General features: G+C 41.5%; 1 protein-coding gene across 6 annotated transcripts in view; it reads left to right on the top strand.

Annotated features, from left to right (window-relative positions):
- The window catches only part of enox2 (ecto-NOX disulfide-thiol exchanger 2), a 163,765-nt gene extending 138,379 nt beyond the window's left edge, over window positions 1-25,386 (top strand). For 5 of the 6 annotated variants that reach the window (XM_075481791.1, XM_075481793.1, XM_075481789.1 and 2 more), the window contains 8 exons: window positions 2,242-2,348; window positions 6,474-6,588; window positions 9,372-9,559; window positions 11,453-11,593; window positions 16,436-16,492; window positions 17,173-17,278; window positions 19,032-19,117; window positions 24,622-25,386. In XM_075481791.1, coding sequence (XP_075337906.1) covers window positions 2,242-2,348; window positions 6,474-6,588; window positions 9,372-9,559; window positions 11,453-11,593; window positions 16,436-16,492; window positions 17,173-17,278; window positions 19,032-19,117; window positions 24,622-24,753 — 932 coding nt within the window. In that variant the 3' untranslated portion in view covers window positions 24,754-25,386. Of the gene's footprint in view, window positions 1-2,241; window positions 2,349-6,473; window positions 6,589-9,371; window positions 9,560-11,452; window positions 11,594-16,435; window positions 16,493-17,172; window positions 17,279-19,031; window positions 19,118-19,295; window positions 19,451-24,621 lie in introns of all 6 variants that reach the window. The other variant, XR_012772741.1, reaches the window with a different exon arrangement.
- Window positions 25,387-27,632: the final 2,246 nt, after the last annotated feature.

Here is a 27,632-nt window from a genome sequence, read left to right as displayed (position 1 = left end):
AAAAAAACCTGCACTCCTGCAGCACCCACTTTTGACAGCTTTAGCTCTGCAGATGCTTGTTTACACCACAGCCCGCGGCACTCTGTCTCCACACGTCCCAGCACATACATGTTAGATAAAATGTAAACCTCCTTGAGGACGTCTTCAGTTGTTCTCTCATACATTGTTTATTTGGTAGATCTCGAGGCTGGGAGTGTGTGTTTGTGTAAGCCACAATAATCTGCACTGCTGTCCTTGTATTAGCCCTTTTCAGTTATGTCATTCCTGTTTCTAGCGTAGTCTTATACAGGTTTGTCCTGAGAACAGCTCCCGGTCCATAAAAAGTAAAGTTTCTTTATTTTCTTATTTGCCGTCTTGATAAATCTGCATGTGACTGAATTTTTCATTTCATATGGACGAGTTCACATACATACCGAACAAAACATTTGCACTTCATATTTTGTGGTGTCTTTTACTGCATCAGTGTTATTTTACAATATGTTCCCGGGTCCTAAGATACTGACAACTGAGTCTTGTTTATAACTCACCACAGTGGAATGCAATGAATTTAATTAGTTGAGCTCAAAGCATTAAAAAAAAAAAAAATTTCCAGAAATGTTGTTCCTTTCCTAAAGATAGTCCACAGAGTGCTCTGTGAGGAGTTTCTATTTAAGTTGCTTTCTGCTGTATTAAAAAACAAGTTACATAAATATAATTGCATATGAATGCACCGGCCTGAACTCGTCTCTATACCCGTGCCTGTCCTCCTTGCTTTCATCATTGATCTGTTCATCAAATTACAGGGTGCTGGGAAGATACTATTGATCTCTGAACTGTCCTGTCTCTCAGAACTCTGAAAGCACACACACATGCACACTCAACTGGCAATCTTATTGACTTCCTTGTGTGTACATTACGACCTCAGAAATATACAGACCACCCATACATTTCTCCACGAACCCTCACAACAGGGTAAGGTAGGTAGCTAAAAAAGGACTGAGTCAGTTAATAAACTGGAACTAAGATCAATAGGATCAGTGCCTTGTATTAATCAGACACTTTGACCCAAATAAGCTCATTCAGTTGAGTCCAGGTAACTGATTTTGTATCTAAGGCTGAGCTAAAGGTTTAAGTAGCAGCGCTTGAAGCACACTTTCCTCCTCTGCACAGGGAAAAGTAATCAGGAAAGCTATATTACTGCAGTAAGATGGTGTCATTGGGTAAGGTTCTTAAGAGCCCACCTCTGCAGTGGAGCTGCACTGTGGTCAACAGTGGCAGACTCAGAAAAGGTTATTTTTGGCAGCTGGCAGTTGGCGAGCAAATCTGATATATCTCACTTGCAGGGAGAAGGGAGGAAGAGCAAAATCAAGCATATGCAGATAGTTTGATGTAAATCGTGTTATATTTATTAAGAGTGATGCCTAACAACACAGTTACAGTGCCTCAGTGTTGTTACACTTTGTTTAAATTTATAGAAGCTTTTCAAAGTGCTTTTGGAAAAGAATTTGATTGCTTGATAGTCTGTAGAGGTCATTGCTTGGGACAGGTGGACTTTCTAATTGTGAGGAATGACAGGATAAGAAGCCTGAAAGCTTCAGTTTTAAGCTGTCCCATGATGTGAACATTTCAAAGTTCTGAACCTTTCTTCCTGTGTGATAATAATGTGACAATAAATGCTGTTAAAATGTTGATATTTAGTCTGTACAAATCTTTTTCTGTAGGGAGTGTAATTTATCTAGTAGTTGTCTAGACATTTGTATGTGACAGTGCTGGTCAGAGGGATATTGACACAATCATTCACAAATGTGCACCAAGAGCAGCTATAGCACAATACATAATCAGTTTCATAGTTGTTATGTTTCAGTATGCGGTGGGTCGACTAAGCTGCTACTGTGGCTGTTCAGAGTCAGCACTGGCTGACATGTGGTTGTTAACAGACAACAAAGCTATGTTCTGCATGAATCTAGTGTGTTATAATGTATGTGTGCTGGATCAAAGTATGAATTATTGATGTATTGAAATGTGGGAACTACTTGATCAGCCGTGCTCAAAATGATGCATTGGCATCAGCCGGTAAGTAAAACACAACCATAACCACAACCACAAATGCAAACATAGACACACACACACACAGAGTTGTTTACGCGTCTAGTTGACTCCACTTTTTCACTCCTCTGCTCCCTCCCAACTGCCCTCTGTCTTTCTCTGTCTCTGTCTCTGTCTCTGGATGGTCTCTGGTCCTTCCCTGCATCCCCGCCTCAGTTGAACAGATTGTGTCTGTATTCCAAGCTGCTTCCAAACAAAAGGCATGGGACCATTTCTCCAAAGCGCAGCGCAAGAACCTGGACATGTGGCGCAAACAAGCAGAGGTTAGTACACTTTGATTTCATTCTGTTGTTCACACCAGTTATGGCTATACTTTGTCCCATTTTGTTTCCTGTCTGTCTCTTTGTAAAGAACATTTGATGGATAGTTCTCATATTCAAAATATTGCAACTATACAAAAGAGTAAAAAAAAAAAAAAAAAAAAAAAAAAAAAGAAATGATCGCAATGAGATATGAATGAATCAGAGGACCATGGTTATAGTAAGTACCTTGAATGTAACAAGGCTACAGAACAGATGCCTGCTCAGTGCAGCCAGTGTGAGATCCGGATACAGAAAAAGGTCCAAACCCCTGTCCCATCTACTCCTATTCTTCCTCCACCCCTGTCCTCTTCCATGGAGGAATACAAGCAGCTGGGTGAGTGCGTTTCCAGCTCTTAAGACGTCCCGGACACAGGTAAATCTATTAAAGTTTCCCCCCACCCCTGCACTAGTGAATTTTGAGGTTTAAGTTAAAAAAGAAAATGACAGAGGAACATCTTGAGACCCGAGAGCAGATGCATTTTCAAATCTAACAGCGTTTTTGTCATCCACCGTCTGCTCACCATTTTCTTCCTCTGCCAAATGGAACATTAATTGGCATGATGATGCGTTGTGTGTAATGGAGGGTCTGGAGTGTGTTGCGGGTCCTGGGTCTAATGGACCATTTATGATCATATCTTGATTGGTAAGTTTCTTTGAACCTCAGTATGGAAAACAACCCATTTATGTGCAATTTAGCATCTTATTAAAGCACGCACATAATAGTAGCAGAATCTGACGCAGCAGAAGCAGCAATCATCTTGTACAAAAACCTCTCTTTGTAAGGTAGGTGTCGAAAATTAAATGTTTTAATCAAGATTTCCAGAAGAATTATCAAAATAATCAACCTGAAATTTCCACAGCAGCAGCTGCTAGAAATGGATGTTTATAATGGCTTATGTGAAGGTCTGTTAAACACACATTTGTTGAGTAAGTAGGAAGATGGATGATGTATGTTTACATGCAGATGCTTGAGTACATGCTTGCTTGTTGTGAAATTGGTAAAAAAAAAAAAATAAAATAAAAATAGACCTGGAGGGTCCTCAGAGATGTTCTTACTGAGGAATCACTGCCTTGCGTGTGTACAATGTATCAGGAAGTTTTAAAAATTGTGACTCATCTATTTAGATGGATGCCCTACAGCGGAAAATGTCCTTTAAGGACAAAAATAAACACTCAAAAGGGCCTGTTTTTCTTTTCTTCCACCTGTTACCATACTTTAGCTGAAAGAATAGACTGTGTGTGTGTGTATGTGTCTCAGAAAGAGACGGCCAGAGTATGTGTGATCACTTTTAGATTTTGAGTTCAGCGTTGATCTGTCACTCTTCTATTTATAGTACATTCATGTGCAATGAATGGCATAGGTAATAGAATGTTAGGTATAAAGCCTTTCTAAAACGGCTCGACTTGGTTCCAGAATCTAAAATAATGTTTAAATGACTATTTGGATGTCACACAGAGTGAAGAACCCAGAGATGTTTGTCGCCTCGTAGGTTTGTTTTTAACTCTATGGCAGCAAGTGACGAGACCGAATTCTTTAGAAACACAGCCCTTATTTGCTTTTTTAAGCCAAATATTATTTTTTTGTTTTTCAGTCCTTTATGACAAACTTCTTTATGCCTCACAAGGCACTTGCATTTCTCCACAAGCTATTTTACTTCTGTCATTTATTGTTGAGTGCACTCAGCCTGTCTGAGCCGAGAGGCGCTGCCTTTGGTTATATATGAGGAGGCAATAAGAGCTGTGAGATGCAACCATACATTCTGTGTGAAGGTCAGAGAACAATAATAATGGGCTTTAAGTGTCAAAAAAGCTGCAGGGAGCTGCTGGGGTGGGTGCCATGTTGTTTAGTTCAGCACAAATGATTTTTTTCTTTGCAAATCCAAAGCATGGTTTAATGCTCCGGATAAAAAAATATGGCTTCATGCTGGTCTGTTTCAAAATTGATGACACAGACCGACTGGCCTTAGAGGCTGCAGTGCTGGCAGCCTCCGGCCAGTGTAAAGTATAGGTGAGTAAATTCAGTTGTTTGGGGCTTATTTATCATCAGATAGTCTCTGAGTTACCCTCTCAGTCATGTTGTGTACTCAGTACGAATCCATGGTAAGGAGGTGAAATATGGAGAAGCAGGCAGTGGTGGGAAGTAGCTCCAGAGCAGAATCAGACAACAGTTGTTTCCTTTAGAGAGTTTTTATGTGGTGTGTGTGTTTGTGTATGTGCTCCATGCACACAGGTTGGTTTAGTTTCTTCCAAATGTAGACATTTTTAAATCCAGGTTAAAGACATTTCTGTTCTCATGTGTCTACGCATGAAATATCTTTTAACTTATCTAGACTGTTGCTTGTTTTTAAATTCATTTAAATTATTTTATTTGTTTCTCTTTATATTCTTTTATGTATTTTTAATGCTTCTTACACTCTTGATTTGATTTGATGTGCATGTATGCGTAGAGTATCTGTTTGACCTCTGCCATGGGCTCCGTCTGATAGCGTCAGATGACAGATGGTTGTAAATTTATTTTCTCTTGGGCAACTCAAAGTATCCTCAGCCTTTTTGAGGGCTGTTTTTCTTTTCTTTTTTCCTTCATTTATTTTTCAGACCCTCGCATCCATATTCTCTTGTACTGTTTGAACACACATTGCAGTATATATCCTATATAGTCACAAATGGGAATCAGGGCTCTATGCTGTATAAAAAACCTGTGCAAACCCAGAGAATCACACACAACTTGAACACACCCGCAAGAATGTGTGCAATTAGTTTTTTCAATCATATTCCCGTGGCCTCTGAAGCCCATACTGCCTCTCTCCCTGTAGAATTTGTGTGATTTCCTCTCCTATACGTTTTTGAACATTCATCCATGTAAAATTACAGTTGCAAGATGTTAAAGGGTTTTGTTAGATATTATGCTTTCTCAAAACCATCCATAACCCTCGACTCTTCTTTTTGAGCCATTCCTTGGTGGATTTTGGTCCTGTGCTAGAAGTTATTTTCATTTTGAAAAGCCCACTTACAGTTGTATTGTCGGAGAAAGATGGCCTCATATTTTCTTCAAGCACTTCTTGACGTGATACAGAATTCGTAGTCCAATCAATGTCAGCGAGCTGCATTTTCTCTGATGCAGGAACGCAATCAAGTCATCACATCTCCATCCCCATGCTTATAGTTTGTTTAAGATTTTTCTGAAAAGATGCTGCTGGCCGGGAAAGCAAAAGCTGTTTCATGTCTTTGCAGCTCACATTAGTCTAGTCTGTTTGATTCTAGATTTCACACTGACGTGCAGATCTTGTGGTGCAATTTGGGGTTCATTGAGACTTCTTTTTGCTCTTGGATTGAAGTTTTTGAGGTGGCCATTTCTGTTGTTTAACGAGCATTTGAAAATTTTTTGTAAAAAAATGAGCTAAATCTATAAATATCTGTTTCATTTTCAAACCTTTGCGAGGTTCAGTTACATTCCCACATTTTTTTTTTCTGAAGACCTCCGGGATCTCTGTAGATTTTGGCATGATGACACCACACTCCTCAAAAGCAAAGAGCGCACCAGGCCGAGGATATCAAAGTTTTGAATAAGTCAGACTTCACCTGTTACTCCCAAGTGAGGCTCTAATCACTGTGAACACCTTGTTAAATATGTATAGCTTACAGGGTAAGATAAATGTTTGGGTTTTGACGGATTTTTCTGTCTGCGTGAATGATCATAGTGACTGCAGAATGTCATATTCTCAAAGATTGCACATCTGTGTTTTTTCCCTTGTATTTTACCAATCGTATTACATAACACTCGGGTCTTACCATATTTGTACTACCGCATATGCAGCGTCACTTACCAGAGGAGGAACAGAGCCCTACCTCTGAGATATATCATCTTTTCTCATCTACATCTCCTTTGTTCTATGCTGACGTGTTCAAAGTAATCCTCACGGCCCGTGCTTAGCTTTAGTTTCACAAGAGGTTGCTTAACACTTTGCCAAATCCTATTCAATCCGATTCTATCCTTTCTAGTTTAGCTCCTGCTTAAAGGCGTATTTTGCCCACGAGTCTTCACCCACCCTGCTCTTTTTTTTTTTTGTTTGTGTGCGTGTTTTCCAGGAGATCAGAAATATGCATAACGAGCAGCTGATGGGCATCAGACGAGAGGAGGAGATGGAGATGTCTGATGATGATATGGAGGACACCCCTGACAGCAAGGACTCTGAGGACTCAGGTATGTATCTGCATGCGCAGATCAACACTTCTGTCATCTTGACAGCACATAAGCTGATCGAGATCACCGGAGGATAAACGCACTGTTTGTTAAAAAACTGAGGGAGATGGCTGCGTTTGACTGAAATGACAGTGATGCCCCCCCCCCCCCCCCAAGCAACCCACAACCATCTCACAGCTCCGCATGAATAAAAAAAAATGTACTAAGTACCCTACATCAAAATGCAGACTCCATGCACACTTTTCTGAGTTAATCTTGAACTTGACTGCTGAATATCATTCACCTCAGTGAATATATACTTAGGAGTGTGTATGTGGAGGAAGCTCTCCACAGCTGCCATCTGATTTCAGATTGGGGTACGACTTAAGTGCCATAACCTGTTTTCCCTCAAAGGACTCTGTTTGTGTTTGCTGAAGCAACAAAAAAACTAACAGTGTTGCGTGTCTCTCAACACCCATAACAATAACCCGTGAGTCTAGAGTAGTCACCAGGGCAACATGGAGAAACGACAAACCACCACATGTAAGGTCATCTGTCATACTGTCCTCTGTGCCTCTCCACGTGTTATTCTTTCTTCATGCTCTCCTTCTTCCTCCCTTTTAATCAGTCTGATCTCTGCCATTTGCTAATTTGACAGCATCTCTAATTAGCATGCAAATGTATGTAAATGCAGTAGTCAGCTCAGCCCCTTCTCATTTGCAACCTTGCTATTTAGCTATCAGTAATTAGCGCTGCTGTCAAAGACCTGCCATTCTGCTGGATGCAGCAGGATTTCCTGAGGTGACGGGTGTTAACGTGACACATCTTGGTATTTTGTTAACAGACCGAGCGTTCCACCCCCTTTACTCACTAACCTTTTAGAAAAGGTGCATGTTTACACATCAACCATCCCAGCTAAAAACACCTGTGTTATCACTGCAGCCTGTTTAAAAGAGAGTGAATCAATGCTTTGGGTCTGAGTCATGTGCAGAATAAGAAGCTAAAGGCCTGCTCTCCTGCGTGACTGTATGCCTGAAGGTGTGTGCGTACATTCAGGCTCACGGATGACTGCAGGTCGATAGCGCCGCCTGTTATGTAACAGAATCTGGCCAAGCAGTTGACATCTCCTCACACCAAACTGATGAGGCTCTCCGATCAATACCCTTCTCACCCCAAACCTTTGTTTTGCTTGGAGGGAAGTACACACAGATTCACTGTGGACACGCACATACACACACACACACACACACGCTCACCCAGCAAGAGTTCATTAATACTGCCAATGGTCCTTCATGATAGACTGCAGGCAGCACTCATGAACACCTACGCATAACCTAACAAGACACGTTTCCATGCACACTCGCACTCACACAGGATAGGGCTTATCTCCTCTTCAGTCAGCGGATTTCTTTTTTTCTCCAAGAGCTTCTTCTCGAGCCTTGCAGGAGGGGTGCAACTTGATAATACCAGACATCTCTGGAGCTGAGCAGGCCTTATGTTGTAATAATGCCTCTGTCTAGTCCTTCCGCTCAGTGGGTCAGGTCAAATGTCCAGCAGAGAGCTATTGGATGGGACACTCTGGGATTATCAAAGCTTTCAGTCATTGCTGAAATGCTCTACGTTTTTAATCTTCGAACGGAGCGAATATAGACACCGCATTCGCAACTGAGATGATTGTGGACACCGATAAAACTCTTGTGGGATTCAGCTCCTTTTCTTATTTTTTTTTTTAAATGATTGATCCAAAAGCAATATTAGAGGCCTTTGTTTGAGGCTTTCTTCGAGCTGCTGTCACATCTGTGTTTGCAGTCGTGAGGCTGTTCGCCTGTGTTACCAGGCAACTGCCAATACATATACGAAGTGTAAGGAGCTATAGGTTTAGAGTGATGTATTCCCTCCCACTTAACATGAAACACAAGATTATCCAACATGATCTGACAAACACGTGTTCCAGTGTTGTCATTTGTGTTCAATATCAAGCAAATTAGAACTACCAGTTGTGTTTATTAATGTGAAATCAAATGTTGAGTCATTTTTGACTTTGCGGATAGCTCCCCGTGTGTCTCTGCCACCACTGTAAAGCAGTCAGAAACGCTCAGAATTGTGTTTTGCTGATGAAGCTTTAGATGATATTGTCAGTTTTCTCAGCACCATAATTTTCACACATCATCAAATTTAACAGTTCCCTCTTTGACTTCATAAATTTTCCCACAAGCTTGTACCTGTGACTTTTTCTATAAAAGAATCCGACGTTTTCTTATGTACATGTCAATCTTCTGCGCTTGTGATTCAGCTCGAAAGCTGATCCAAGTCGAGGAAGTGCTCCAGCTGTGAGTTGCATTGCATTTTGTTTGTGGGGGGTAATTCAAGTCATTTAAAAGGACGTGAAGTTTTCTGGGACTTCAATGTCATCTTGTTTATAAATAAACTTAAAAATAAGTATAGATCTTCTTCTGGCACACTCTCTCCTCTGGGAACAGGCAGAGATGTTTTTATTACCGCACATCTATCAAATGGCAATGTGTCATTCTGGGTTTCAGGGTGTAGAGTTGTAAAATATTACCTTACTCCTTTTGCCTGCTTTCACCCAAGTGAATGAGGAACGTGGCCACAGATGCTATCATCTAATTTAACAGCCCTTAAATTGTGTTTTGTTAAAATAGATAAATTACTACAGTAGAGCCAGGTCAGTGAAAAATACAGAAAAACAGCATTAGAAGCTATTTATCAATGCTGTAATCCAGTTGAGTGGTTATCAACACTAACCAGCATATTTCACATTATTCTGTGTTGAACATATGTAGGTGTTTCTCAAGCAGAAGCCTTAAAGGAGGAGAATGACTCCCTGCGCTGCCAGCTGGACGCCTACAGGAACGAGGTGGAGCTGCTCAAACAGGAACAAGGCAAGAACCAACCAATCAGAAGCGAGGAGGACAGCACTCACTCACAGCAGCTCAGCTTCCTGCAGCAGGCTCTGCAAGGCATGCAGAAGGTAGTGCTCCATACATACACAAACATGCACAAGCATACGAATACAGCCTTCCAGTCATCTTCCCAACACTGAGCCCAGTCTCCTGACCATTTGCTGCAGGTTCTTTCATAAAAGCAAGGCCATTAACCCGCAGAATTTTCCATGCGAGCTGAAAACCATAACCGTCATTTATTCATGACCCAGTGCTCTGAAAGAAAACTAAGTGCTATCTGGGAATGAGTAGAAAAGTGCAGCTCTCTGGAGCTCCTGTGAATGACATAAAAAAAATGATTTCCAGATTTTACAGGGTATAGAAAAGCCTGTTCGCTGCTGTAATGAGTTGCAGTTGTGTGCTGTGATTCTAAAAGCAAACAGATAAACCCCAACGCCGCTGAAATAATTTCAGATCATTTATTCAAAGACGGGTAATGAAAAATATTGGATTTTCTTTTTTCTTTCTTTGACAATGTGCTCTAAGTCTCAAAGTTTGCTTCAGAATGCCATTGAAGAGCTTTTTCAATCTTTTATTTTCAGATAAAAGCCATCGGAGTGGTTGGTGTAACCTTTAAAAAAAATCCATAAGATGCAACACGGGTAGAAGAATTAATTTTTTACCATTGTTGTCCCTGATGTTTGCAATCGAACAACCTTAAACGAGGTTGGTCGACAAAGGATTAGGTGGGCTGGTGAGAAAAAGAACAAAGAGATCACAAAATTCATTCAGATTATCTATCGATCATCATAAATCACCATCATAAAACACAATAATCGAATGTAACTCCGGATTATGAATTAAACATTAAAAGATTAATGAGGAAACATTGTGTCTGTATACTACTTATTTGTTCAATATAGCACATATTTGTGTGTTTTTGCTGTGGTTTTAAGTAAAAAAAAAAAAATTTAAACTTAAGATGAACAAAAATCCCTTCAAGTTGTTTTCAAACCTTCCATTCAAACGCATTAAACTGATTTGCCGAAATTTGATCCAAACTCAAGTTGTGTTCCCACATGAACTGTGGTGGCAAAGCTCCATAGATCAAGGATACCCAGTCTTATATTTCAAGAATACATTTGATTGTTTCTGGTGAGTCAGAAACCCTCAAATTTACCTTTGAGATACTAAAGAAGTACGAAATTGACTCTGACATTCGTCAGGTGTCCTCACTCAGCGAGCTGTCTCAGGTAATTGAAATTATGATTGAGTCATGTTTAGAAGAAGAGAATCCATTAAGGCCCTGCTGTTCATTTCTGCTTTCAGAGAGTAAATACCTTTCCAACTTACGTTTCTCATGGTGTGTTTATGAAAAGATTAGCTGAAAGGATTAAATTAACTCAAAGACACTGAAATTGGATACCTCTTCCCGCCAGCGTCCACATGTTGGAGAACGACAGTCACTTACATTTGCAGTAAAACATTATCAGCGTGTGCTGACAGTCTGTTCACGCTCTCATCAGTGATAGTGTGCGTCTGCCTGTGCAAGTGGAAAAAAATCTCAGCACAGGAGGTGAATCTTTTGATCTGTGTTCAATAGATAACTTCAGTGGACAAATTGGAGATAAATATAGGAGTTGGCTCTCAAAGCTTCACGACGTGTGTTTTTTTTCAGGCTGCAATCAAAAACAGCTGTGAAACCCAGATGATTGTTACTATTTTCATCATGTTTGTCCACCATAATGTGTGCAAATTGAATTTTTTACTATTTACAACCAAAGGATTTGGCAAATTGCTTCTTTTGGACACGCACAGGAGAAGAAATTGGATACAGTAGTATTTTTTTTGTTTGTTTTGTTTTTGTATCATGCTAAATAATAATGAAACAAATGGCTGATTGTTCTTTTTTGGCTTTGTCCCACGGTTGTTTAGCTCACTGTAGCTTTATTAGCTTAATGTTTTCACTTATGTTTGCACAGCAACTGTTAAAAATGAGGGAAGAACTGAAGCAGCGGGAGGATGACCTGGAAAAGAGTTTGGAGGACAAACAGCAGCTGAAGACACAAGTCCAGAACCTGAAGGAAGGCCTCCAGAAACTGCAGAACACACACGTGGTGCAGGTCAGTGTGACATAAAAACGATTCACTCCACCTGGTTTCTGAGGAGTAGAGAGTCTGCAAAGAAGGCATGTTTACTCAGTTTAATAGCAGAGCTCATCTCAGGGTTATTGTCTTTGAAAGAGAACAATCTTATCTGCACTTTCATGAGAAATAAATTAGTTCAAGACGTTCGAGAAGATTTAACGCTTGAAAGAAATTAAAGGAATAAATCATCGCTGAACAAATAGGGCAGAATGCGAATAGTTTAAAGTGGTTTTCTGTTTGAGGAAATGTCTCAATAATTTGAACTTTTTTAAAGCCTTTTTTTTTTTTTTTTAAAGCTCATTGGGTATTCCAAAATAGCATCTGAGGATGCGTCTGCCGAACATCCAAACAAGAACGAAATGAGAACAGCGAGGCAGTTTCTGCATTCATTCAGCACTCTGCTGTTCTCGTTTTTATTTCCCTGCTCAGAGCATTTTCAATTCCTTTTCAACTCGCAGTATATTCACACTCATTTATAATATTGTTCCAAAAAAAGCTCTCAGAAGAAGAAAGAAAGAAAGAAATTCACCCAGAAACTTGAGCTGTCACTTAACACTTACCTCAGTCAAACCAATAAAAGGCTACTGGTAGCAGCTAAAAGTTGATGTTGGAAAAAAGTCAAATATAACATACGGCCACAGAGTTCTACGTCCACCCTTCAGCTGATATACACCATGTTACAAAATGTAACACTCTGCTTCACCAGGTGGGTTTTTCAGTATCTAAATACCAGGTTGAATATTCAACAAGTTCAAGCATCTTGCTGAATCAGACTTTGACATATGAGCTGGGATGTAGATCGAAAGACACCTCCTTTTTCTACCTCCTCAAAAGATCCATGCTGGCAAAAAAAAAAAAAGGCAAAACCATTATAATTAGCTTTCAGGTTTTTTTGCCGCATGTTGTAAAAATGTATGAGTTTTACTCCTCTACCAGGATGTCGACTCATTCGAGCTGCACGCCACCCCGGACACCACACTGAGAAACGTTGGGCTCACCCGTTCTCTTCTTAACGAGAAACAAAGCAGGCCGGGTTTGAGTGCAATCGAATTGGTTCCTTACTTTTCTCCCGCTGAGATTTTATTCAACATCGACCACCGTTTATTTAGTGATGCACTCTTATTCCTGAACAATTTATTCCTTTCAGGATAGGAATCACACACAGCAGCAATTTACTTGTCAAATTGACTGATCAGTAAATGATCAGCGTGACGGGGAGACGCTACCTGTAGTAGAAGATGTTTCACTAATGTTAAAAACTTGTGCTCTCTGAGTCGTTACACAAGACCAAACCATCCGTTATAACTCCTCTTGCTACATTATTCGTTTGTTGAATGTTTGGCTCATGTTGAGGTAATTTTTTAATCTAATGCTGATTAATACCCAGCTATTTGACCACAGTTGTACGCAGCAAGTTGTACATTAACAATTTCAAGTTTCAAGGGTAATTTTTCTCTGTTAGCCATGTCGTGTTTGCTCATTTTTCATGGGTTGTCCCACATCCCGAGGTTTGAGGTGTTTGTTTGTTAATGCACCCTGTGGCTCAGTATAATGAGAGGAATGGTTGTCATTAAAATGAGCCTCAGTTTAATCACCTCTGAAATTGGATAAAGATACAAAGTAAAGGCCCTCACACCACACGGGGGGGGTCTCTCTCCGTGTGTCTGTTTGCTCCGAGATCATTGAGGGTTTCATATAACACAGAGCTGAATTAGCAGTCTGTTAATAGATCCTTCCTTCAGTGGGACACTTGTCAATAGCTTGTTAATGGTGACGAGTTTGATTAGAAATGTGTCCCCACGTCTATGAGCTTGGGGGAATATGCTAATTATACTCTTGTATGCGGCCAAACATGAATCATGAGAGACAGTCTCATTACAGGGAGAAAGAGAAATCAATTTTAGGGTGTGGGTTTCTCTGAAGATTAGCAGTCTTTGTGGGATGATTTGTCAAGTTGAAGAGATTTCTTCATGGCATCAATTCTCCTTCATTGGTTCAAATCACCGTCCCTGCTGTCACCAAGCTGTCACCACACATTACTTCTCTGTTTAAGTGCAGGTCATTGAAGACATTAACCTTTTTTTATTATTATATTATTATGATCACAACAAATGTCCTTATCATTTTTGTCCCATTAGTGCTGCATCAGAGAGTCACTTTTATATGTGACTGATCTCTTGAGAGTTTTTCTGTTTAAAGGTGTAGTCCTCCGACTTAATATGGCTTTTCTGTAAAGTCGGGGAGGAGGGGGGTTCAGTGAGACACATTCAGTGATTAAGCTGCCAAAATGTTCTGAGTCGTAGCCTCTTAATACAAGCAAAGCAAAAAGCAGGGATCCTACACTAACAGTAATGACACTCTGGTGTATTTTCATTGACCCTTCCCATCTTCTTAACTCAAATCTCCAAACTTAGACATGAAACCCTAAATAAAAACTCCAGTAAAAGCAATGGCATCAACTTGAATCTAGTCCTATACTGTGTGAATAAGCGTAAGAACCACAGAGGACATTATATGGCTGCTTTTTACAAGCGAAAGGTGCTGGTATCCGACCAGATGTTGGATGGCCAAACAGCTCCCTGCCTCACAGCTTTGTCCGACATAAAAGTAAGCAGGTCTATAAGTTCTGTCCCAAGTTGTCTTACATCAAAAAGGTAATCCTTACACATGGAGCGTATTGAACAATTAAAAAGCCTTTGGAGAGCGATTGTCCCAAAGTGTGATCCCAGCATTTATGACAACTGCTGTGAATGTCTATAAACCCTTTGGCATGCAATTAAAGCAGATCCTGCATTCTGGTCCATGTGGAAATGCACCTTATTCTGTAAGTATTCCTAAAGCCCAGTATTTTATTTTTTTTCAATTCTGGTTCTGTGGAAATTTAATCAAAATCTCAATGCATTGATTTGCAAATCATTTAAAGCTTGCGTTTTATTTAAGACGGTAAAAGGACAACAAACATTTAAAGGGATATGCCACCCCCAGGCCAAATTAAGTGTATCCCCGCATTCCCGAGACATAAATAAGTGTGTGGGAGCGTTTTCCTGGCAACCCAGGCATTGTCCGAATCTCACAGCACTGAACACTGCTTGGTTGCGCGTAATACATACATGCTAGCGTCGCCAGCGTCGCCAATCGAAATATTTCGCCCAACGTGAATTAATTTACTTGATTTACCTTCTAATTACTGTGTGAGTGGTGTACTTTCACGTCGAGTGCAAATGACTGTGTAAATCTACACGGAAGGTTTGGTTTGCTCATGTCGGTTTGGGAACTAGTTTCCAGTGCGGAAAACACAGCCGAAGCACACTCCCCGCTACGTCTTTGGGAATCCCCACCCCCGACTTCCTCAAACAGACCAGCGTGAAGCAGGCAGGGGGACGCTGGCGACGCTAGCATGTATGTATTACGCGCAACCAAGCAGTGGTCAGTGCTGTGAGATTCGGACAATGCCTGGGTCGCCAGGAAAACGCTCCCACACACTTATTTATGTCTCGGGAATGCGGGGATACACTTAATTTGGCCTGGGGGTGGCATATCCCTTTAATGGCGAGTGTTAAAACTTTACAGACTGTGTTGGCTAATATAATGATGACATAAGAACAATGGAAATAAAAATTAAATGATATGGGCTAAAGAGAAACAACAAAATATAAAGTAAAATACTGTGATTTCTTCATTTGTGGTTCATGACAGTAAAAGATTCAGAGGATCTGCAGGAACTCTCAGTACACGAAGAACAATGCCAAAGGCATGATTGAATGTTTGATTGAATGAAGTGATCTTTGGCCCTCAGACAGCATTGCAATTAAAAACAGACACAACTTTGCTGCTGAAATCACTTCATGGACTCAGGAGCTATGGTTACAGCTCGACACGGCCATTTAATTCGGCCACAGACCTTGTAACGGTATACATGCACAGGAGTGAAATTGCACAATTGAAGTTGCCAGGTGAAGTATGTCCAACGCTGTGGACCGTGAGGATTGAGAAAACATTTCACTTTTAAAATCTACAGCATCTGCTAATGCACGAGGACTTTTAAAGTCGATTAAATGTCCACCCGGTCCCTGCGGCCAACATTGTGCAGCCCAAATATTTATAACCACAAGACTGAGCCTGCCAACTGCACATGTGACTGGATTGATCTTTATTTAGAAAAAGAAAAAGAAGCAGAAGAGCAACATGCACACTCGTTTTTAAAAGAGACTCTCTTATATCTGCACCTCTATAATGTACTGAAGACCAGTTACGAACCCATACATGGGAAGGTTTGGCACAGCTGACCCAAAAGGCAGTACGTATGTATAGGAACACAGCCGCAGAATCCCTTTTTATTGTGCTGGCAAATGGAAAACAATATATCTGTTTGGGAGTAGTTAATTGATGTGAAACAGGAGGGATGAGGAAGATCTCACATCTGACAAGCAGCAGCCCGTGATTATGTGCCCTTTTTGCTTGATAAATGACTGCGACTCTTAATCAGTCAGTTTATTCGCTGGAAACAAATTTTCTGTTGGATGTCGAACTTGTTGATCATCAGAGCAAAGATATTGTGAAGAATCAGGACACAAACTGTTACATATTTAATCGTAGCATTGTTTATGCCAGTTTGGTTCAAAATTAGTGGATTGTGTCCATAAGAAGTTCAGGGTTTTTCTTGTTCTTGTTTAGTTTTTTAGTTTTTCAAAATCAGCTTATTTCTGGACATCATTTGCATAATAAACAATATTTGCATTTATTCTCTTTTGCATATGTAGATGTGCTACAGTTGTTGTTGTTCTTCGTAATTTCTCATATTTTTCTCGTGTTCCACAGTTGGAGATGTCGAATCAGGATGACAGAGGCAGCGAGGAAACCGCCAATCAAGTTGGCGTAAGTGGGAAAAACTAGAGAGTCCCTCTCACTAATTCAGATACTTTTTGTGCCATCCCTCTCCTCGCTCTTTCTTCTTCTCCTCCTGCTTCTTCGTCTTCTTCTTCTTCGTCTTCCCCTGACCTTTCTCTCCGACTTCTTCCAGTGACATGACAGATCATTAGGGGCCAAACTGGTTCACTGTAACTGCAGCTGTCGTTGAATAAATCACCCAGACACAACTGGTCTCAGAAATAAAGGAGTCACACTTGAGCATATGTCTACACTCCCACTCATAACACCCTGTAAGTGTGTTATGGAGAGATTAAAAACTGAAAAAGGCCACCAGGCATCCCACACCAGGCATGGAAACAGAACACGCAGTAATGTGTACAACAATAGACAGACAGACAGAAAGTTTTGTCACCTGTCAGATATCTATAACAAATGGCTTCATCATATACCTTCCAAGTCTCTTCCCCTCTACCTCTATTTGTTCTCCTTAAATTCCTCTGCTGTTTCTGCCATGCTTCGCTCTATCAGAAGTATAGCTGCTGGCAAATAGATGGCCTCATTACCCTCATTGTCTCTCCGGATTGATGTGTTGGTGTGGCATGCATCAGCACAAATTAAGTTTATTTACATGAGCGACGAATGGCAGATTTATTCGTGGTGACTTTCTGTGTGTGCATGTTTTTTAGGAAGCTGCGATGTCAACGGTGGTGTCCTGCAGTCAGGAGAAGGAAGGCCCCACCGAGAAGAATCCCTCCAGTCCCGTCCACTCTGAGAGGGAAGCTCTGCTAGTTGGTAAGCTGACGTCTGTCTGTTGTTATGGAACATAAAATCACGACTGCAGACATGACACATTGTGCAACTTGCTCTCACATGGCTAATGTTAGCCAAGACAGCAGCACGACGTGAGGACAGTAGTCGGGGAGGGAGAGAGTTGATCCTGTACGATGAGCAGTCGCAGCACTGTATCTGTCCCGTATGAATCCATTCTATGATGAGTCTGAAAACAGAAGTATCCACATGAATTATCATCATTAAATAGAGCATTTCTGGGTAATTACATATATTGAATTTTCCTGTTTTGGATTACAAACGAGGCAGAAGCAGTAGAAAACGCCTTCGAAATGGCTTTTGTCTTGATTGTGTTATTTCAGACTGGTTTGGGGATATTCACCAGGAAAGAAGATGTAAAACCTTGTAAAACCTCTGTGCTTAAAGAGAAAGGCAGAATCTTCCTGACTGAAGTTGACTGCCTGGCTCTTTCTTAGACTTATTGGTATATTTGTAATCTCGGTGCAGGTTATGATACATATGGAGATACATGTGCAACCTTTAGGGTGATCCCCTGTCATTATCCGTGGTGTTGTGCAAAACCACTCGTCACAAATGTTTGCATGAGGACTGGGGATCACCCTAAAGATGTCAGGATGCAGCCTTTCCTGTTTCCTTTAAGGGTCCCGGGTGGATCCTGCATTAGGTATTAGGCGAACTCTGTCAAATCCGGTTCATCCAGAGCTTTATTATTGCAGCTTATAATGAGTTTGCATGGTTAAACAAACGGTTGAACATTTGTGTGTTGTGGACAGGAAACCTGGTGTCAGGAAGCGTACCTGCTTGGTGTTTTGGTTTGATTCGGGGCTGCAGGTGCTGCACTTGATGGGTGGTTGAGTCTGCAGACTCATTAGTTGTTTGACTCAAAGGAGGAAATGATGTGTGAAACAGCTGGAGTTCTGTTGATTTCTGAAAATAAAAGTGATCATTTTTCATCTCTTCTTGTAAAAACATGGAACAGTCATGAATCCTAGTAGGAGCTCTGGCACTGGTAATCCGTAGGTGCGTGTTGGTACAGCAAAGCGCCTGTTTTCAGTTGGAGAGCACTTTCATTGGCTTTGTAAAACAAATAAACATGGACAGAAAAGCCTTTCAAGTGGGCGAAGTCGTGCAAATAAATCACAGTGAGATTTTGACTTGTTGTTCTATCCGAATGCACCATTAGACTCCCATTCAGCGCAGCAGCTCCAGACTGGCTCGTTTTTTGTGCTCAACTATTGATTGACCTCCTGCAGGTGACAAAAATGAAGTCTTGGAGTAGCATTTTCCTCTTAAAACCTTAGATGACTGTTGTGTTTTTGCTCTGTGGATAGCTTTGTGGCTTTAACTGTGTGTGCGTTTGTTTCAAATGTTGCTCTATAGGTGGTTAGTAAGCATAGATGGGGGATTACCTCCATCCTCCTCGTCCCTTTTATGAGCTGATAGCAGATGTTTTGTTCGAGCTGGGGGAGAAAGGCTTTGATAAGAGACAACGCCATCAAAGCTGTCATTGAACACTCCTTCTGATCTGGAGCCACAACATACAAGCGGATTCTTAACAGTGGTGGGACTTAGGGAGAAGTCTCTTGAAGCTGGTGTTAAGCCAGAGGAAAATGAAGGAGTTGAATAAACTAGTGTTGTGAACATCCTTTGGTGATCCTGTTCTATAAGTGTGTGAAACAGGAAGAATGTGACATGGCTCTGTGTTAACATCTTTGACTTCTTTGTTCGTCCACAGGGATCATTTCAACCTTCCTGCACGTCCATCCGTTTGGTGCCAGCATCGAGTACATCTGTTCCTACCTGCAACGTTTGGACACCAAGGTAACACTCACTCAAGAGTCAAAACTTCCACTGTGGAACCGAGCTGGCACTCGGTACCGCTGTAGAGTTCATCCACCTAGAGAGAGTGTTGTGCTTCCCTACAGAGCTGAAATACAGTATGGGCTTGTTGCATGTCAGAGTCCTGCTGCGCACTGAAACTTCCTACTGCTTCTTACAGATCTTTCCAAAGAGATGGACGGATTTGGTAGAAGTGCTCGGAAGCAAAAGCCCGTTAAAGGATGCTTTCACATTTTGACAAATGAACACACCTGCTCTCCTGCCAAGATACATCAGGAGATTGATAGCACTTCTGTCTGTGCGTCAGGAATAGAGGTACTTGAAGATGTCATTTAACTCCGTTCAGCATTAAGACTGTAATCAGTCGGAAGAGCGAGCCGAGGTTTGGCCAACTGTTAAATCTGCCTTACAGCACCTCTGAAGCTCACTAACTCTGTCATACACCTTTTAATGTTTCACACATTACAAGATCATCTAAATTATCAGAAGCTTGTTGCACATAGTGATTTATAAATAAGCCTACCGAAATTGAAGATGTTTCATAATAAGATAATATTTGTCTATAAGAAAATAATATCCATATGTGTTATTTAACATATTCTTAGTTTTTAAACAAAAAATTCTGAACAGAACACAGTGATTTGGTCAAAATGTGCCCCCCATTGTCCCCAATAACCTCAATAATAAGCCTCCTCATGTCGTGAGAGGACGGATCTGGTTCTAAGAAACTGCCGTCTCAAATCTCAGGTAAGGAAGACCTGCATAATTAAATCTAGTTCTGGAGCTCTGACGCTCATGTATGCGCACACATTGTTCATGTTCCAGCCACTTCCAAGATACACGTGGTCGTGTGTCATCGTGTTGGAACACAACACCCTTAATCTAACCACAGAACCGTACATATTAAGGTTTCACTCAATAAACTGCAGAGCAGTGCATATATGAGCATGAATATCATTTGATACAGGGACCAGCGCATCAAAAAGTCAAAGTCAAATTTATTTATATAGCACATTTCATGTACAAACAGTTCAAAGTGCTTTACATAAAATAAAAGCATTGCAGCAGGGAGTGCAAGAAGCATTAAAAATACATAAAGGAATATAAAGAGAAACAAATGAAATAATTAAAATGAATTTAAAAACAAGCAACAGTCTAGATAAGTTCAAAGATATCGTGCAGATTTCATGCATAGACACATGAGAAAAGAAATGTTTTTAACCTGGATTTAAAAATGTCTACATTTGGTGAAAGTTTAATCTCCACTGGCAGTTTGTTCCACTTGTTTGCAGCATAACAGCTAAATGCTGCTTCTCCATGTTTAGCCTGGACTCTGGACTGGACCAGCTGACCTGAGTCCTTGGATCTAAGAGCTCTGCTGGCTTTATATTCTCTGAACATATCACAGATGTATTTTGGGCCTAAACCGTTCTGGGATTTGTAAACCATCAGCAGGCTTTTAAAATCTATTCTGCATCAGTCTGGTTGCTTTTGTTCTGTTTGTGGTACACATGAGTGCCATCCGTCCTCCAGCTGAGAGCGCAGGACCAGCTTATGAATGGTACGCTCTCACAGCCCATAACCACACAAATGGCCCCTCAAACCAGCTTCACACCGACAGCCTGAACAGCAGCAGCCTGTGCGTGTTCAGCTTCTTCCTGCACAATCATATTTATGGCCATAAACCGTGGAATACACGGTTGATTCTACTCAAAAAGTGAAGGCGTGAAAGCTGTCCAGCCCTAACTTGAAACCAGTCACATGTGAATAACTGGTCTGAAAATGAAAGAAAATAATCCTCATAAGAGGATTATTTAATATCTGTCGCATATCGCCTTCTAAACCTACAGCAGAAGTTGTATGAGGTCAACATGATGACCAACTAATGTTTTAGCTTCCCTGACACTTTCCCCACGTGTGAAAAATCAGTCAGTTTGAGATGTGTTTGTCGTGCAGATGGTGAATATGCTCTAATCTGTTGACGTGGGAGCCATAATGAGAATCATGACGTTTGGCACATGCAACGCACCATTAATTCTCCTTTCCAGTCACAGCTGCCTTGCCACATGAGCAGTGACAGTTTGTGATGTCGGGTAAAACCTGTTTCACTGGGGAACCAGTCATATCTGTTGATTTTTATTTTTTTTAAATAAACAGTAGTCATACTGGGCTGATCTACATTTAATTTCCCTCTGGGATAAATAAAGTATTTTTGAATTGAATTTGAATTTTTGAATCATGCCCCAGTAACACTGGCACTGCGGACACGCAGGGCAGCCTAAAGCAGACCACCAGCCCAGATCCTCTGTGGTTCTGTCAGCTGGGACATTTTCCAGACATGGATTAAATTTTGTTGTTGTTTCTATTGACATGGATCACAGATTCTTAGTGGTTAAAATGTTTGTCAACTCACTTGAGGAGTGCAAACGGCTCAGCTGGAGGCAAAGTCGTGATTCTTGAGTCAGTGAAGCATTTTGATGATTTTTCTGTAATCCAAACCAAGGTAAGTAAAACCACTGGCATTTAAAAATGTTCTCCTGGATGTTACAGCTACACAGCTGTAACATCCAACTGTATCCGCCTTGTTGTTTGATTTCTCCTAATAGCAGGAGAAGCCACACCCTTCAATGTATCATTTGAAGCCAAACATTCACATTCATCCACTTCAGTCCTCAGGCACCGTCTGGTGTTGTACAGCATCTTTCTGATGAGACATTTTAAACTCATTATGACTCTTCTTTGCCTTTTACATGAGGCTGACTTTCAGAGTCACCTCCTAAAAGTAGCTGACTGAACAGACTCATTGATAATCTCAGATGAAACCCTCGGGTCTTGGGTTATCTTCACTCATCATTTAGAAAAATGAACTTGTCCTCTTTAAATAAAAAGTTTTTGTCTCAACTACTTCCATTAAAAGTAGGAGACATTTCTGTCCTATATGGCAACTCTTTGAATATGATCATCAACCTGACTCATTCTCACACATGCAGTGAGTGTGATGATCCTTTTTAATGCTTTTTTTTTTGTCTGTACGCTCATGTGTTGGCTCATACGCCCACGCTCTTCTGTCTGTGTGCGATTTTTTTTTTTCCTGTGCATCTGTTGCTACGCCGATTCTCTACCGCACGTTTTGTCAATTTTTTTTTTTTTTTTCTGGACGGACTCCCCTACAACAACCCCAAATCCTCTCTGCTTATCTAGTGGTTTCACACACATTGCTTTATTGCAAAATGACACACCAGTCCCATCTCCATGTTGGACCTTAATGCGACCTGACACCAGCACAGGGCTCGGACAACCTCCCCTGCTAATTCAAGCCACTCCAGGTTGTCCACAGCAGCCTGTACAGTGGATCTTGGCAGCAGCAGCAGCTGGGATTTCAATTGACTGACTGATCCTCGGCCCACTCATGTGAGTGAATGGTTTGTCGGTGTATAGGTGGAATGGAGTAAGAGAATAGAGCGTGAATGTATGAGCAATGCGCTGGAGGACGCTGGCAGGTGACGAGAATTTTTCATGGCTATCTGAACCATTTACTCAACAGAATGGAGTTGCTGAAAATAAACCCAGCTGAACAGAATGACGACACTACCTGAAGGTCACGGTCCAAATATGAGATCCAGGTCTTGTCATGAGATGCACAAGTGATGATGAGATGTGTTTAGGAGACTAATAATTGTTTTAAATGTGCATTTATTGAATGGAAAAAAACCTCAACCATCATTTCCTTTGACAAAATGTCTTTATTAAAGCATAGCGAATGTGCATGAAGTCAGAAAGAAAAGAGTAAGTATTGAATAAACTACCAAACAAACATAAAATCATGAGTACTTTCTTAGCTGATGGTTTGAACAGCAAAAACCAGGATTTTGGGATTGTTAATTAACAGGCCACACATTTGTGTTCACACAGAGTCATCAAAACGTTGATATAAAGGGGAACCTGAAATATGAAATGGCCTTAATTAGCCTCATATGAATTAACACACTTAGATAATGAGATTGGGGGTTTAATTACTCCTGCGTGTGTACGTTCAGCTGGATTCAAAGTGGCCTGGAAGTAACAGGAAAATCTGGTCCACCAGAGAATAACTTCAAGGGATAATGGATCTCATTTGTGAAACAAAAGTACAGTGTACAGCAACTACAAAATGCACAGCGCTCTAAAACTGTCCAGTTCCCTGCCCGACTTGTTACCAGTTTACCATCAGCTAAATTTGTTTGTCAATTGTTTCGGGTCAGTGATGCAACAGGTCAGCTGTAAAAAGACAAATACTAACAAGCTGAACTGGGGCAAATCCCCTCCTGTAAAGGCAGAGCCTGTGGCCTTGTCCAGTTCTAACCTTAGCTCGACTCGTGCATGAAAACGTACTTGTAAAATCTTAACATCAGCTAAGAAGCCACTGAGGAACAGCAAGGACTGCTGATGTAGTAGATTCTCTCCCTCTGCAGGGCTCTTTCACTGGCCGTTTACCTGTAAAATCAGAGATAAGCCTCCTCCAAGTCTGACAACAAAAGGAAACGAACTGATCTGAACCACAATTCCCAGCTGATTCAAACTCTGATGTTTCTCATTGAAAAAGATCAGTGAGAGCTTAGTTCCACCATGTAAAAATCACACCACATTTTATACATAGTCCCCCTCATTTCAGGGCACCGTAACGTTTGGGACAAAGTGATGGTAGATGCATTAAAGCAGTCATATGTCCAAAGGGCCCAGTGCATGACTCATTTTATCCTGGCATTTTGTGACATCTCCCATTTAATTTTGTGTAATTATTGTGTGGTTGTAACGTAACTCTGCTGAGGCTGGTTTGGTCGGGGCGCTCTTGAAAATGAGATCCTGGATCTTGGTGAGATTGTCCTGGTTGAATAAAGGGTATAATAATGATGTGATGGCACTTGATTTATGAAACAACGGAGGACGGAACTCTGTTTGTTTCGGATAATTGTCAGAAAAAAATGCAAATTTATGCGCGTTTCCATGGACTGCTGCTGTGTGGTCATTAAGGGTTGTTTCATAGAGATGAACAATACGTTGTGCTAATTGTGCATTCAGAATTGCAGAAAAAAGGGGGGGGGGGCACAACAGGATATTGTAATTTAAAAAGTGCCAGTCAAACCCCGAGGTGAGAGCAAACCATGAATGAAATAACATGATGGAAAGTGACAAAAAGCAAACTGCCAACATTCCAGCTTCTCTTTGTGCTCTTCACATGCTGGTGTGTCAGCATAGATCGTGTGGTTTCTGTACATCCTGAACGTGTTACGCATACATGGGGTTTCCATGCAGCTGTCTTTATGAGCAAATGGAAAATGCATATGAAAGCATTTGGGTGGAAAGATGGCTAATATCATGTTCTGCTCCAGGTAACAGAAACAGCAGGTCTCTGATGACCTACTGTAGGCTTTCATTACGATTGAACATTTTTGGGTTGGTGTGCAGAACGAATGTGTTTGAAACCACGTTTCACTCTTTTTCTTCAGATCAACCCCAGTGAGGTGGAGGCTCTTCTCTCTCGTCTGCCCTGCACCTTCAGACAGGAGCTGACTGGTGTCGGAGCCAGTTTGGAGAAACGCTGGAACTTCTGCGGCTTTCAGGGAATCAAGAGCACATAGACTCTGCCGGTGACACTTCTGGGACGTGGAAGAGGCGACAGAGACGCTGCAGCAGTGTGAGAGACGCAGTACAAAGCCCACAACTATCAAAGACGCGGGACTGTACAAGGACACGGGAGGACTGATCACGGATCAAGAGGGAATGTTTTAAAGTATGAACATTTTAGGGACTGTGTAGGTGGCAGACACTTAAACCTCATTGCCATGGTTACAGGGATGTTGATGCCAAGCACCAGTGATGGAGTCCTCGGTAGCTTGAACTCTTGAGTTTCTCTGTGTCTGTAACATATTTTTAGACATGATGACTCCCTGGGAGTCACAGAGGAGCACCAGTTTCTGTCGTCACTGGGTCGTTGCGTCGTTTTGCCCACATGGGCAGGGCATTGTACTTTCTGAGCCGACACATGGCTCTGTATGGTGTCACCGTGTGGGCGGGGTCTACAGGGCTAATCAGGGAGGATAACAGGATGTACCTGAGCACTCGAGTACTTCGAACCCTTGGGCCTCCCTCTCTTCTCTTTTTGCTGTTCCCGGTTTGTAACATGGATCAAAAATGGATATATTTCTTCATTTTCTGTACAGGCCGTCAGCAGTTGCATAGAATCATTTGTTGTAATACACTGTAAATGCTTGGATGATATTTTTGATTATAAAAAAAACATTTGAATATAGAAAAATGTTTGAGTGTGTATTTTCTGGGCAGTTTTGAGAGGCTGTTTGTGACATAACTGCGAGTGACGTGCAGTTTTTCAAATACCTTTAAATCCGTCGTCTTCTGTATGACAAAGACAAGTTAGCTACTTCTCAATGTTTGTGCTCGTTCTTGCCTGAGGGGCTTATTTCTTTCTTCGTTTCTTGTTTCTACTGATGCTGTACTCAAGGCTGACTTTAGTAAAAATTCCGTAAGGGTAATTGTGTCTTACAAAAGCCAATTAAGCCCAGCTGTGTGCCTGGCAAAAGGCAGAGTGCATTCGCATCACACTTAAGTGGGAAGCACACCTAGGGATTAGTGTTAATGATGTTTAATTGGTGAGACAGTCGGTGTGAGTCAGTAGGTGTGGTTTCTGGCACGAGTCATACACAAAATGTTTGTGTTTGTGTACTGCTTGCCTGGATCCATATATTAAATAGTTATACAAGTCTACAGATGGGACTTTTCTTCTCCACTTTCAGCAGATAGAGCGCTCATGCTGCCAGGACAAAAGCCCAGTCGAGCATTCTTAATACGCCTACCGGGCTGTTTGGTGGCGGGCTCTCTTCCCCCTGTTGCTCTGGGAAACAAAGGTTTATTATTATGCAAGATTTGCTCTCATTTGGACTCCTCAATCTCCTACAGTCATTGCTTTTGAAAAATGAGGGCTTACGCTCTCCGTAGCACACTATTCCTGTAGCTGAATTAGTAATAAGGAATGAGTATGTTTTGCCTACAAGGCCGCTGTTACTTGCACATGTATCTATTAGGCGTACCGTGGTTTTAAAAGAAGGAGGGTTTCGTGGGGGTGTGGTAATAAATCTGTCAGTGGAGTGGAATTGTTTACAAGTTAAATATAGTATGTAACTTCCAGCCCATGTCATGTGTAGGCCTCTGAAATCATTAGGAAAGAGCGAATACTTGGTGCTGTAATGCAGTTTTTCTGTAGTCAGCAGCATCTAAGAGCAAAAATTAGGCCATTTCTCCTCATAAGACATGTTACACTTATTTGTTATGATAATGAAGCTGCTGGAGGATGAGGAATTGTAAATCCTCACTCTTTAGCTTCTGTCTGCCTGACAGCGCACTTGGGATTGTGAGAAATGTTGCCTGTGCACGGCTGTGCATCACTTCACCTCCTCTCCATGCTCGAAGAGTTGATCTCCACAGAACATCCCTGATGACAAACTCCAGCACACCTCACGCCAACCTCTCCGCTCCCCGACTCGCTACGTTTCTCTCCTGCTCTCCCCAGCACAAACAAAACACTAATGTGGTGCATTCTCTTCTTTGAGAAGCTGCTTTCTGTCTCGCGTTTCCTCCCAACTGAGCTGCCATTCCTACGCACTGACAGGCTGGAGGAGCTGGCAGTTTATCTCTCTTACAGCTGTTTGTGTCTGAGCGCACAGGCACAAACATGTTTGTTATTGTGCTTTAGGTTCTCTGGCGTCGCACGAGGAGGTAAACGCAGACTAATTAAATGAAGGAGCAGTCCCTGGTGAACGCCGCTCTGCTGTGACACAGTGTGGAGCATTATCATTAATTCAGTTCAAGGTGTACGCAAGCAAAAGGGTGCCATTCGCCGCCCCAGCAGCGATAAAGCCGGAGGACAAGTCACTGGGAGAGATGTTCGAAGTTAGCCCTGGGCATTTCCCAGGGTTACACTTGAACAACTTCTGTCCTTGAATCTTAAATTTAAGGCCTTTAGTGATAGTCTAGGTGGGCTTTCGTTGAAAGACTATGATTTTTTTTTTACATAAATCATGTTGAAGGTTTATACCATTGAACATGGGAAGATAAAACTGGTTCCTTTGGGTGATATCTTGAGGCTTTATTGGCTCTTAATCGCTTTATCCTCTCGTGTTGCTTCCTGAAGACAGCTTAATTATGATCATGTCCTCCCTTGAGCGAGCAGGTGTGAGGATACTCTGTGTGTCCAGAACAAGATAAACAGTTACCACAGGAATTGAATGAAAAGCACACAGAGGGGCTTCACCGCTTTAAGCTTGACCACACAGCAGTCACCAACACTCTGACTCCAATCTCACAGACCATCGTGCTGCCGATTTGGTTGTCAGATAAATCTCTACGTATTTAGATATCTCATCAGAGGAGGCTCAAACGGCTCGATGACAGCTCCTCCTGTTCAGTTCAACAGCAACTACATCTCACACTGTAATGTTTCAGG

Source organism: Odontesthes bonariensis, chromosome 13 (genome assembly GCF_027942865.1).
Source record: "Odontesthes bonariensis isolate fOdoBon6 chromosome 13, fOdoBon6.hap1, whole genome shotgun sequence".
NCBI classification, from domain to species: Eukaryota; Metazoa; Chordata; class Actinopteri; order Atheriniformes; family Atherinopsidae; genus Odontesthes; species Odontesthes bonariensis.
This window is presented reverse-complemented; position numbering and strand designations above follow the sequence as displayed.